A 14327-nucleotide genomic window follows, 5' to 3' on the forward strand; every position below is an offset into this window, starting at 1 on the left:
GTTCCAAGGGAAGAATCTGTTTAAAGTCCAAATACTCTTGCACTTAAGAAAGTGGCCAAATTGAAAAAGAAAATTCAAAATTCCCAAAGATAAAATCCACATGACACACACACACATACACACACTCTCGCACGTGGGTATTTCTTACTCACTTATTTAGAAATACTCCTTCCAAAATCATGAAAGTAATTGGTAACACATTTCTCACATCCTTGGAAAACATACCAAACTTCAGTAGTGCGTTAGTCAACATTACTGGCCAAAGTGCCCAAGCCAACAAGTGGATTTAATTTTTTAAAATATAGTCCAGCCAGCTTCCTGCCACCACTTCCTGAGAAGCCACCAGAAAGAAATCAGTGTGTCTGGGCTTGGGATGACTGCCATAGCACATAATCCAAATGGATGGTTTTGTTGTTTTAAATCAGGACCCCATTGGTTGCTTAAGTAAATTTTTCCCCTTTTTCTTGTCATCTTCACACTTTTTGGATTATCTCAGAATTAGCTTAATTTTGATCTTAAACATTACCAGGGAAACATCACTTTTGTACAATAGCTGTTATGCCCTTTTCTCTAAAAGTGAATGTCCCTCAGCCACACATGATCCTAACGTGACCACACATGGTGGCCTCCTTACCATGCAAAGCCCTACAGCTTGGTGGTGAAACAAGAGGTCCTGGCCCTTCACGGTTGGGTCTACATGTAAACAGACCAGGTATTTGCTTGCATGGTGCTATGCAGAAACACGTTAAAACTTTCCAAATTGTTCCTACTGGTCTACCCACTCCTTATATGTCTTCGGTAAAAGCAATGGTTTTTAACATTTCATTTAGGTGGGGGGCATGGGTCCAGCAGCAGACCCACAGAGCCCCACCCCTCAGCCTGGCCAACCCATCAGTCACCTCCCCTCCATTATAAACTCTGAGATCCTCTGCAAAAGTTCTCAATCTCAAGCTTTAACCAACTTGGCATCCTCTTAAGTTTCCATGTCTTGGACTCTCTCCCCAGGGTTTCCAGTTTTCTAAGCATGAAGCGGTTCTGGTACACGCAGCTGACCTCACTTTGAGGCATGCTGTCCCCTAATCAAAGAGTCTAGGTATTAGGTCCCCTGAGTTCACTTTTTAAAAACCTACATTTTAACTTTTGGCTTTAAGTGAGGTTAACTTTTGGTCTTCCCAAGAGAAGACAATAAAGCAGGAGGGAGCAAATGTGCTTGGCTTCTGATAAAGTTTTCTCCACCTCCTCCTCCAGGATACGCTGTCCCCAGTGCAACGGCGCCCGTGTCTGCAGCCCAGCTCAAGCAAGCGGTGACCCTTGGACAGGATTTGGCAGCATATACAACGTATGAGGTCTACCCCACTTTTGCAGTGACTGCCCGAGGGGATGGATATGGAACCTTCTGAAGATAGCTTTAAGTTAAGAAATACACAGAACTCTATCCAGAAGAAATAAACCTCTCGCTCAGTTTCCTTATATGATCACAAGTCCTACTTTTCCTAAAGAGATGCCTTTCTGGAGACTGCTCAGCTTAAGCTAATGGTAGAATCAAGACATGAGGACATATTCCTGGTGATATCAAGTATCAAGAAGCCTCTTGTCCACCAGAAAGCTTAAGAGCCATTGTCCCCAAAAGTTGGTTCTCCCAGGTTCCTGAGGGTCTTGGGCGTGTGTTTATGCTCCCTGACGACGTGAAGAGAGGGCTTTTAACCAGCAAGTGTTCAGGGGCCGTGCCGACCCGGCCAGTCAGGAGCAACAAAGGGAGGCAAGCAAACTCCAGAGCCTTAACCCCAGCTCACAGCCGCTTCTGTGATACACAAAGTCATGACCAGGCAGCAGGAGGGTGAGAGGATGATTTTATAGAAATGCTTTCCCTGTTGCCCACCACATGGGGTATGTTCTCAGGCCCAAGTCTGTGAAAGACAGCCCAAGGTTTGATGGGGCCAGCATCACTTCCATCTGAAAATAACCTGTCAATCTGTCCTGGGTGTCCATCTCCCTGCCCTTTCCATCTCCCGGGGACCCCTTGGAAATCCATGTGATGTGTTGCAGATAAGAATAAAATTAGTCCAGACCCAGTGTTTATTAAACTTATCAGCCCACACCTCTCCTTCCCTGGACACCCCCCCCATCCTTCTGAAGCATCCCCCAACACAGTAAGCACCCCAACTTAAAATGGACTCTTCTCCCTTTAAACATTTTGACTTTGTCCACTTGGATTTATTTTCACATCAGTCTCATTTTGATCATGTCAAATACCATAAAAATGTACACCCAACCTACAGGAATATCACTTAGAATGCTTTTTCCTATTCCACAAATGGGCTGAAAAGTCATTTCAAGGAAAGAAGTGAAGGTCTACTCTCATTTCTTTGGTGTTTTTGCCACACCCTGACCACCATCCAGCATTCAGAGACAGTTATCTTAGTGTGGGGTTGGCCTTGGATTGTCTAACCCACTCACAGTCAGTCTGCCAAGAAATCTACCTTCCCTTCCTTCCACTTTCCACAAGTATCAGATGACTTTATCATATCTGAGCCTTTTGGTCTTGAAATGGACACAGAAAACCTTACAAACACACACCCTACTACTGATTAGAAGTGGATTCTTAGACCCCCAGCAAGGGTGTTTGTGACCCAACTTCTCTAGGTCTTTAGGCCTCTCACCAGGAACATCTCATGGGGATTCCAGAGCTACAAAAACTGGGATAGAGGGAACAGAAGGCATTACTTTCTTGCCATACTTGTAAGTGACCACTTTTTGCTCAAAATTAGAAATAATTGAGGTCTGAACTCCAAATACCTATCACCACTGCTTCTGTCTCTTTAGCAGCTTAAGACATACAGCACCAGAATTTCCAGTTTAAAAAAAAAAAAAAATCCCTGTGCCCTGGTACAATTTTACAGGACTCGAAGGAAAACATAAACCCAAAGACAAAAAAATTTGTCAACTCTTGAACAGAATCCTGTGATCCGACATCAGCCCAGATTCCAGTCAAAATCAGCTAAATTTCAGTAAAAATGAAAAGTCCCTATCACCTTTCAGTTCTGTTAACTCCAATTAGACATCAAAGGCCTCGAGGCTATAGCTCACACTCTGAAAGGCTTGGTGCTTTTGGCTTTGCATGTTCCTCATAGTCCGTAGGCCAGTGGTTCCCAAACTTGGCTGCATGTTAGGAACACCGGAAGGGCCTTTCAGACCACCAATGCCAAAATGGCGCCCAATCCCCATTACATGAGAATATCATGGGGCAGGAGCCTGGCCCCTGCGTTTAAAGATCTTAGATGATTTCAGAGTGTAGCTAACTTTGGGAATGGCTATAGTCTTTCTATTTCAATGCTCTCCCCTAATGTTTTCTTTATTTATTTTACTTGCATTAAATAGAAAAATACAAAAAATAAAATTTGTCCAAGTTAAAACAGATAGGCAAATCATATTTTTATAAATATTCATCTCATTAAAAGTAGGGATTTGAATGTAATTCATATTGGCTTCAAACTAACTCTTGGCCCAAACTAATTCTAAAAATGAGAAAGTAAAAAATTCCTCCGTCAGCAATTCTTAAGGTCCAAATCAACGTTCCCCTACAGACCTGCTTTTATACTCAAAAAGAGTAATGACATTGGGGCAGGCAAGTTCCTACTTAGTCCAAAAAAGCATTCCAAATTCCAAGAGCAAAAGTTTTCATGTTCTTTAAAATCTTTGAAAATAGAAAACAGTGCTCTGAATGTCTAGCCAATGCCAAATGGAAGGTCTGATCCAGAAGAGTTTTAAATGTAATCAGAATGAATAGTTAGTTAATACAGGAATGTTTTATGAGAAAAATCTTTATTCCAGATTAAATTATTATGATTTTTTTTAAAAGGCTCAGAACAGAAACCTAAATATACAAAAACTGGCAAAGTGTCAAGAAAATTGCCCCCAGAACACCATCTCATTTCTTGCTTAGGGAAACACAAGTATTTGTACATTTACCTCCTAAGGACTGATTTTATTCAAGTGAGTAGATGTGGTTTTACTCTATTAAAATCTAGAGAATACTTTGAATTCCACTAGAACATATTCGTAGAAAGTATCAATGTGTCTACTGTGCCATCTGTATTTACTTTGCCCAAATTAAGTACTATAGGGCAACTACACAGCACAACAACTCAGGATACAGCTATACTGAGTGTGAAACTTTAAAAAAATGGGATTTTTAAAAATCATGTGTAAAACCAAAAGTTTATTTTGCATGATGTTCATATTTTTAGACTTCGGAAATTAGCACCTACTTATGACCTATTATATCTTGTGCATCAACCTCTATTTTTTTATTTGTTACTTCATTGTTTCTTAGGAAAAAAACTCTTTATATAAAGAGGAAATTTAAAATGAGTCAACCAACCAAAAATAAAAATAAAATGAGTCAACCAACCAAGTGATAACAGAATACCCAAATCAAAAATTTAGAAGCATCCAGCAAGTTAGAACGGAGTTTCTAAGTTTCCGTAATTAACAGCTTAGTGAACATTAAAATCAACCACTGTTACTTAGGAAGAAATGGACAAGCAGTGAGACTGGACATCTATCTTCGTACCTGTAAAAATGCTGTCTGTTCTCAAATTCCTATACTTCTCTCCCAGCCCATTACTGTAGCTAGAAGACCAGCTTTAGCTGTAACAAAGTGACCATTCCCCTACCATTCTCCTCCTACTCCTGCCCAATCCTGGTATCATGCCAAACCACACTGTGTTTGGATAAAAACACCCAAGGGGCTGCTAGAAAGCTACCTCGTGTGAAGAAAATACTGACTTCAATACATATCTAACAAACCAGAATTCCTTAACTTTTTAATGGTGGATGGAAAGCACAGTATAGCTATGTATAGATAATAGTTGCTTGGGAAGTTAGTTTTAGTTTTATATAAAAGTTTTAAGAAATACACATTCCTCCAATCACATAGATTAGCTTTTCATAAATATTGCCTCAATATAATTTTCAATTTATGCTGTTTTCACTGTATTTTTCAATGACTGTTTTATAGCTCTGCCTTGGAGAACTGAGTCACGATTTGAATCCATGGAGGACAGGGGATTCTTTAGGGTGCCTTTTTAAGAATGAGGGTTAGTAAAGAAAGTTATTTTGAGTAAATTGTCTTTCCAAAGCTACAAAGTTTGATAAAGTCTATTATTGCTATCCAACTCCAGGCCTATCCAAGATTTCCCAAAAGTAACTTACAACTAAAAGTGAACAATGTGTCCCAGGATACACAGGAGGCTATGCTCTCTTATCCCCTTCCTTGCATTCACACAGAAATTCCCAGGAGATGAAATGTACCTACAACTTAACCTGGAGAGGTACTTTTTATATCTTATGGATACATTTTTACCTATTGTAGATGCATCTGTCCAAGATGAAACTTAAGTTTCAAAGGTGACACCTTAAGTGAACTTTGTGAGAAATTTTTTTTTTTTTTTTGGTTTTTGAAGATTTTATTTATTTATTTGACAGAGAGAGATCACAAGTAGGCAGAGAGGCAGGCAGAGAGAGGAAGGGAAGCAGGCTCCCTGCCGAGCAGAGAGCCCGATCCGATCCAGGGCTCAATCCCAGGACCCCGGGACAATGACCTGAGCTGAAGGCAGAGGCTTTAACCCACTGAGCCACCCAGGTGCCCCTGTGATAAATACTTTTAAAAGAAAATATTAATAGCAAAATTTAATGTACTTATTGGAAAACAAGAGAAACTAGGAAATCAATATTCCTACTTGATGGGTAATAGTTATATGTTTCATTAACATGATCATCAAATTTGAAGCTGAGATTTTACTTCATTCTGGTGATGTCTTGAAAATGCTTCAGGCTTTGCAAGAACATAGGCATAGAAATGTAATGTGCCCACCAGGATATATGTTTATATTTGCAACATTAGAACAAAGCAAAGCCAATGACTAAAACCATAAGAAAAATGAGATTTTCTGACCCCCATGCCCTATCACTTTACTTACAGAGTGAAACATTTTTTAAAAATTTCATTCAGTAAAAACATGGATACAGAATATTCTATAGTTCCCAAAATGCCCATTTTAAAAAGCCATCTATTTCGTACAGTGTTTATACAGAAAGCAAAATATGTGAGTTTAATAGGGACAGCAGTGCATGCCTTGAACAGACAGGCTCATTTATGGGAGAACGCAAACTTTATGCATCCCCAGGTCACCTCAGTTCTGAAGGAAAGTTAAAGAAAACATTAAACTTCACCTAATAGTGAAGAGAAATTAGTAACCCATAGAGAAGTGAAAAATAATTCACTTATTTTTCTGGAAATGTGCCTGGAATGAAATCTAGAACACTTCCGCATCTCCCCCTCTCACTTTTCTCCTATTGAATATGCCTTGTTCACTTTTCACAATTGTTACTTTGTCTAAGGGGAGGGGAGATGCCAAGAAACCATGCTTTAAAGAAGGTAAGCTCCTGGATGGAACTTCTTGGAGCCTGAAGAATGTCAACCCCACCCAGGGTTCAGCAGCCTCTCTGGGTGACGGTCCAACCCAGCTGGCAGGGATAGCCCCAGCTTATGTCTGTGGTCCCACTTTATCTATTTTTTTTTAAAGATTTCATTTATTTATTTGACAGGGAGAGACAGCGAGAGAAGGAACACAAGCAGGGGAGTGGCAGAGGGAGAAGCAGGCTTCTCGCGGAGCAGAAAACCTGACTCGGGGCTCGATCCCAGGACCCTGGGATCATGACCTGAGCCAAAGGCAGATGGCTAATAACTGAGCCACCCAGGTGCTCCCCACTTTATCCATGTTAACAATAGCCCTTGGTACTCACAAATGTGTCCCAATTCCAATAACATACAATGACCCCATCTTTACGGCTCCTTTTTATTTTCTCTCTTTTTAAAATATTGTAGAATTGGGTTTATCCTCTCCAGAGCAAGTCCACCTTAAACAAAAAGGCCCAGCAATTTCTTTCTGACAGGGATGGGAGCCTCATGAACAGAGGAAGACATCAACTGCTCCTTCATGATCACCCTCAAGCTACCCATTCCCTTTTCCCTTCCATGTTTCACAGGTTTGCTCAAACTCTCCCATCTCACTTCATTGTTATGGTTGCTCATGAACTCTTCCCTACAAAAACCCTCATAGAATCTCTTATAAAGTTTCAAATATTTTTTCTTAAGGATTTTATTTATTTAACAGAGAGAGAGAGAGATCACAAGGAGACAGAGAGGCAGGCAGAGAGAGAGAGGAGGAAGCAGGCTCCCTGCTGAGCAGAGGCCGATGCGGGGCTCAATCCCAAGACCCTGAGATCATGACCTGAGCTGAAGGCAGAGGCTGTTAGGCCCTGAGCCACCCAGGTGCCCCTTCTTTTATCTTCTTAAGATTGTATTTATTTATTTGACAGAGAGAGAGAGAGAGCACAAGCAGAGGGAGAGGGAGAAGCAGACTTCTCACTGAGCAGAAAGCCTGATGCAGGACTCGATCCCAGGACCCTGAGACCATGACCTGAACCGAAGGCAGAGGCTTAACCCACTGAGCCACCCAAGGGCCCCAGGTTTCAAATATTAATAGAAAATAAGATTGACAGATATTTTCCTTTTTTATAGAACTTATTTTTCATTATTTTCATTTATTTTCTTCACTAAGATTAAGAATTAAACAAATCATTATCCCTCCCGCTATAAGCCCACAAGCCTCTACTTTGTAGAATGCGTGATCAGTCTGCATTTACCATGCACCTTCTCTTATGCCAGAAACTGCGAATGTGTGTGCGTGTTTCCTCAGTGGGGTTCACAGTCCAGCGATCCATTCTGCGCTTTTATAAACTGAGTATAATTACACTTGGTAGCTTGTTTCACTTAGCTGGAATCCCCACAGTTAAACCAATTCTCTAAATTTTAAGCTTCAGCTATTATTGCCAACTGCTAGGCAGGCACAGTGAGGCTTTTTAAAGATTCATGTAACTCTTCACCTGTAATTATTGCTATTCACATTAGAGGAGTTTTCAAATATGCTCCCCAGGAGAAATACACAAGACAGTGCAAAGAATAAAAAAGAATTAACAATTTTCCTTAACAGTCCAGAAGCTTTAAAATATGCTTGAAAATGTGGAATTGGCAAGTTTGCATACCCATTTATGACATTAAAGAACAGGTACCTCCATGGTTTGTCATTCACTTGAAAACACTGTGGTTATTAACTATTTCTGTTTTCTAAATACACCCATATTTATAAAATTCCAAAATCTTTTTAACAAACCTTATCTACACCTAGTGTTTGGCAATGAATGTCTTGCAATGAGGCATACATGCCCCTAACAAATGTCCATTTTATTTTGAAATTTGGTACTTGGTACTGTAATTCCTAAGAGATTTGGGGGAATCTGAGCATCTGAGAAGAGCCACAGATAAATGTATTTAAGATCCATCTATCATTGTCCCTGGTTTAAATGTTTCATAGAATTATTGGTATTTTTGTTTCTATTCCTTCATGAGGTCTTTTTTTTTCCCTCCCTACTTTTCTGACTACAACAGAGCCAGACATCACTGTCCCCTGTCAACGAAAACGATGCTATCAGCAAAACGCGTTTCTGGTTTCCACGTGATAAACCATCTCTTGCTTCTCCTTGTTATTATTAATGACTTTATTTATGTGAAGTTAGTTAGCTGAGGTGCCAAAAAAGAGGGAGAGATTAAAAGCAGTATTAAAGAATGTGCATTGGGCACTTATTTTTGTACCGTGAGTACAGTATTTTCTAGAACTCTGATGGATCTAAATATACCAAGTAAAATCACAACATCCGTTCATTGGGAAAACAATCATGGGTTTGGAAGATACAAACATAATGGGACCACAGAATCATAAATCACATGAAATGAGCCATAATACAGTGTAATTTCAGTGACAAGTGTAATTTCAAGATGACAACATGGTTTCGATTGAATTTGGAATTAACATTATAAAGTTTTAAAAAGTACCAACATGAGTTGATTTCTTTTTTTCCTCTCCTGAATGCCACATTTCTACTCTTTTTTGAGTAAATACCTCAATATTAATGACCTATAATTGCAGGTATCCTTTGGTGATCTCTTTACATTTGCATCTTTTATAAAAGTTCCCTTTGGGGCATCTTCTGAGAGTAAAGGTAACATTTAGTAATTAGGTGCGTTATTTTCCAATCAACAAAGAAAACGAGAAATACCTAGAGGCTACAGATAAGGAGAAAGCGTGCCTAGAGAAAGGTCAGTGAGCACTGAGGCCGACATTTTCCTATCCTTAATGGACAAGACCAGAGGTCAGAAACCCTCAAACCCCAGAACCAGCTGCCTTTGTGAGCTTTTCAAAGGACTAAGCTAAGACATTTTTTACATTTTAAAAGGCCGTTTAAGCTTAAGGGAAAATCTGTGTCAAGACCATGGATGGCCCACAAAGCCTAACATATTTACCCTCCCGCCCTTTACAATGAGTTCACCAACCCTGCATAGGCCACACCTCCTATTTTGGCCTCTGTTACCGGTGGCACCCCACTTCTAAGTACTAAGTTCCAAATGCCCTCAGATTGGGTTTGGCGGCCAAAGACACTACCCAAAATGGCAGTGGTTTAACATCAGATAACAGTTTACCCTCCCCCTCCCCAGAAGTCCCAGCAGCTAGTACAATGGTGGTATAACCCTTCAAGGCATCAGGAACAGAGGTCTTTCTTCTCGTCCTTACCAGTAGGCTCTTGATCTCATGGCTGAGATGGCGGCATGTACATTCCAACTAGGAGAGAGAAAGTCAGAAAGAAGGAGAGGGAGGGACCCCTAACTAGCCTTTCCCTGAGGAGACTGACGGCACAGTACCACTCTTCACAGTGGCTGACACCCCATGGGGCAAAACCTAAGCACATGGCCAGTCCCAGGCATAAGAGAGGACATGATCTGGGAAACCATAAAAAATCATTTTGCTATAGGAGAGTGGAAAAATGCATATTGAGAACTAGCGGAGCCCCGCACCACACCAACCCCCGCAGGAAAGCTTCAAGGGTGAAATGAGTTTATAACACATTGTGCTTCCCATCGCTCCAGCCTCTCACTGGGTCTTACTTGCTCACTGATAAAGCCAGCTGCTGGGGCCATGCGGTGAGCTGTGCAAAAGCCCAGAGGTCAAGGAAACAAAGGCAGCCTCCAGCCAACAGCTGGTGAGGAACACCCGGCTGCCTACAGCCACATGGTTGGGCTTTGGAAGCAGGTCTGGACTCAGGAGAGACTTGACTGACCACCACCTGGGCCAACACAGCGACTGCAGAGGGGGAGAGCTCTGAACACAGGCTGGAGCCATGGGCCCCCCGGATGTCTGCCCTATAGAAGCTGTGGGCATAGTGAGTGTTTTCTGAAGTGACTGGGTTTCAGGATCATGTGCTGTGAACAATAGACAATGGATACAACAGTAAAGAGGTAGAAGGTCACAGGGAAAGCAAATGTGTTTGTCAGCAGACTTACAGAAGCTATTATGCAAAATCAGAAAAACCACCCCAATTTTTTTTTTTAACTCCAGTGAGTTAATACAGTGTTATGTTCACTTCAGGTGTATAGTACAGTGATTCGGCACTTCCGTACAACACCCTGTGAAATCAACCCGATTTCTGAGTTTATGAATAACTTGCTGGTGTCAATATGTGGGGCCATAGGCCCAGCTCAGAGGAGAATAAAAGCTAAGGAAGTTGTATGCACCTGGTAGGAGGTGCTCAGAAATGCTGATGGAGTGGGAAGAAAAAAGAAGGAAGGGAGGGAGGGATGAGAGTGAAGGATGAAGGGAAGCAGAGAAGGAGGGAGGGAGGGGAGGAGGGAAGAGAGGTGGGAGGGAGGAGAGAGGGAGGAGGGGAGGGAAGGGAGGAGGGAGGGAACATGGAAGGAAAGAAGGAAGGAGGGGAGGAGCAAGGGGAGGGGGAGAGAGGGAGGAACGGAAGAGGAGGGGGAGGAAAAAGGAGGGGAGAGGAACAGAAAGGAGGAAAGGGAAAGGAAGATACTAACTTACATCTATTCTCACCATATCCTCCTCCTCTCTCAGCAAGCCCATCTATCATTGCTTCTATGGAAATATCAGGCCAAACATCAAATAGACTCCATGCAAGCCTTTCTGGCTCTAGTTTTCCAAAAGCTTTAGCAATTCAAAGAATTTACAGGGTCTTGGGAGGAAGTTAAAGAGTCGGAGAAAGTGATTTATGGTAGAGACAGAGTATCATGGAAAAGCAAGGGGAAGACAGCACATACCTCATCCCCCAAATGGAATGGGGACAGAGAGAGAAGAAAGACATCTGAAAAACTAGGGACATAGGGAATCTAGATCCATTTCTACCGTTATGTCAAGTCATGTTAAAGAAAAAGAACATTCAACATCCACCTCCCTATAGTTCGGATTGCTCTTCTGGATCCCACGCCCCCTGGCAGAGTGGCTGGGAGCAGGGGCTTGGGAGCCCTTCAGACCAGAGTCTGTTCCACCAACCACTAATGGCCGGGAATGTGGGAAAGACAGACATTGCTGGATTCTGTTTCCTCATCTAAAGAGAAATTATTGTATATCTTTTACAGGGTATGACAAGACTTTATTGAGATCACGTACATTAGAATGCTCATCCCGCCCCTGGGGAAAAAAATATATTATATGTTTATAAAAAATAAAATAAAAATAAATAAATTAATTAATTAATTAATTAAAAAAAAAAAAAGAATGCTCATCCCGGTGTCTGACATGGTAAAAACCAGATAAGTAGAAATCGTTAGTATTACAAAGATCTGCAAAGAGCACATAGGGCTCTGATGGAAAGTTCCAGGCTCAATTCTCTAAGGAATGAGGGAAAAATCAGGCTCACAGACTCCTGGTGTTGTACAAACAAGTAAACCAGCAGCGTTCTATTTTCCTCCATTGATTACAACAGAAAACGCTAGCAGGCACCATAGGGTGGAAAGGCAAAACACGAGGACTGATCCAAATGGTAGTGACTTTTCTGTTTTGTTTTGTTTTCTCTCTCTCCTTTATTTCCTTAGGATTTAATGTGAGGGTGACCTGAGTCACAAAATTTTACAAGCACAAACCCTAAAATCTCTAAGAGAAAGTCCCCTTTCTAACCAGAGGCCCAAGAAAGGAAAAACCAGACAGCGTGGGGGAGGGTGAAGGACTGTCTTCATTTTTTCCTTTTTTATTCTTTTTTTCTCTCCCAGTCCTTACTCCTTGCCAGGATGCAGTGGCAAGAATGGCGGCAACAGCGGCACACAGCTGCCTGTTCCCCACACCCCATCTCCTCCTCCCCGACCCCAAGAAGATTCCTCTATCCAGGCAGAAGAGGAAGAGTAGGAAAAGAAACTTCACCGTAACTATTTTCTCTGGCCACTTTACCCAGAGAGCAGACACAGTGATATGGAGATGCATGAGAACACAGGAAGATAAGACTCAAAGAGAAACACACCCTTTTAGCCCAGGGGATAAGGCAAGGAGTCCCTGGAAACGGAATATAAGAAAAACCCCAGGATGGAGAGCGGGGAAGGGAAATCCTTCAATCTGAGTATTAATGGACGTAAGTTCCAGGTTCACCCCAGGCTGCACATACTCAGGAAAAAATCTCAAAAAGGCATGACAAAGATTATGGCCAGGGATCAAGACATCTATTTCATAATGATAATGGAGTTAATGTGAAGAAGACAGATGATCTTGAATGTTTATACACTTACTAATAGAACTTCGAGGTACATGAAGCAGAAACTGAGGGAACTGAAATCATCAACAAATTCATGATTGTGTGTAGAGATCGAAATGTACTCAATAATTTATGGAATAGAAAATCAGTGAAAGTATGACAGATTTGAAAAACGCTGTCAACTAATTTGACCAAACAGCAGAATATGTATTCTTTTCAAATGCACAGAGAATATTTACCCAGATGGACCATATTTGGGGCCATAAAAGAAATCTTAGTGAGGGGCACCTGGATGGCTCAGTGGGTTAAGCCTCTGCCTTTGGCTCAGGTCATGATCTCAGGGTCCTGGGATTGAGCCCCACATCGGGCTCTCTGCTCAGCAGGGAGCCTGCTTCTCCCTATCTCTCTCTTTGCCTGCCTCTCTGCCTACTTGTGATCTCTGTCAAATAAATAAATAAAATCTTAAAAAAAAAAAAAGAAATCTTAGTGAATGTCGAAGAAGTCCTGTCATACAGAGTACATTCTAATCACAATAGAATCAGATTGAAAATCAGTAACAGGAAGATATCTGGAAGGGGCACCTGGTTCGTTTAGTCAGTATAGAGCATGTGATGCTTGGTCTCAAGGATATGCATTCAAGCCCCACATGGAGTGTGGAGCCTAGTTTACAAAACTAAAAAGCAATTTAAAAAGAGCCAAGCCCCCCACCCAAAAGAAAGTACCTGGAAAATACCAAATATTTAGATACTGAGTAATATATTTTTCAAAAAAAAAAAGAGTCAAAGAAAAAAAATTAGGACATAAGCTGAATGGAATGGAAATGAAAACTCAACATATTACAGTATCTGGGATACCACAAAAATGTACGTAGGGAGAAATGTATAGCAGGAAATACATATATTAGAAAGAAGCCCTCAGATCATTTTTTAATATAGAAAAAGAAGGCACACTAGAGCATGCAGAAGGAAATAATGAAGATGAGAATGAAAATCAATGAAACCAAAAGGCAGCTCTTTGATAAAATCAGTAATATTAATAAACCTCTAGCCAAATTGATCAGGAAAAAGAGGAGAAAAAACAAATGAACTAAAACACCACAGATTCTGCAGATATTAAACAGATAATAAAGAAATATTATGAACAAATATGTTAAAAGAAATTTGGCAGTTTATAAAATAGGCACATTCCTTGAAAGACACAAGTTACCAAAGTCTAATCAAGAAGAAATAGATAGCATGACTAGTCCAATGGCTATTAAAGAAATTAAACTTGTAAAATAAAAACAAACCCACAGGAAATCTTCATGTCTAGATGGCTTTGCCAATGACCTCTACCATATATTTAAGAAATTCCAATTCCACACAAACTCTTCTGGAAAATCAAAAAGGAAGGAATGTTTTCCTGCTTCTTCTGTGAGGCCAGCTTTGCCACAATATCAAAATCAGACAAAGAAACGCTAAGTCCTTACGATCATAGTAATGTTAACCCCATAGGAATTAAAGAGAACTTCCTCAAAATGATGGAGAGCATCTACAAAAACATCTATGACTAACTTGATATCAGTGGTGAAAACTCCAGGCTTTCCCTGTGAAATCGAGAACAATTCTATCACTTCATTTCAGCACTGTGCTGGGGAGTGTGTGGGGGGGTGGTCCTTGCCAGTACAATAAAACAAA

The 14327-nt window shown here is 41.0% G+C and overlaps 1 protein-coding gene across 2 annotated transcripts in view; it reads left to right on the plus strand.

Moving 5' to 3' along the window:
• Positions 1-1470, plus strand: part of A1CF (APOBEC1 complementation factor) — an 80965-nt gene extending 79495 nt beyond the window's left edge. For both annotated transcript variants that reach the window (XM_032883006.1, XM_032883007.1), the window contains exon 12: positions 1249-1470. In XM_032883006.1, coding sequence (XP_032738897.1) covers positions 1249-1400 — 152 coding nt within the window. In that variant the 3' untranslated portion in view covers positions 1401-1470. The remainder of the gene's footprint in view (positions 1-1248) is intronic.
• Positions 1471-14327: the final 12857 nt, after the last annotated feature.

This window comes from Lontra canadensis, unplaced genomic scaffold, assembly GCF_010015895.1.
Source record: "Lontra canadensis isolate GAN:19392208 unplaced genomic scaffold, GSC_riverotter_1.0 scaffold85, whole genome shotgun sequence".
Taxonomy (NCBI): domain Eukaryota; kingdom Metazoa; phylum Chordata; class Mammalia; order Carnivora; family Mustelidae; genus Lontra; species Lontra canadensis.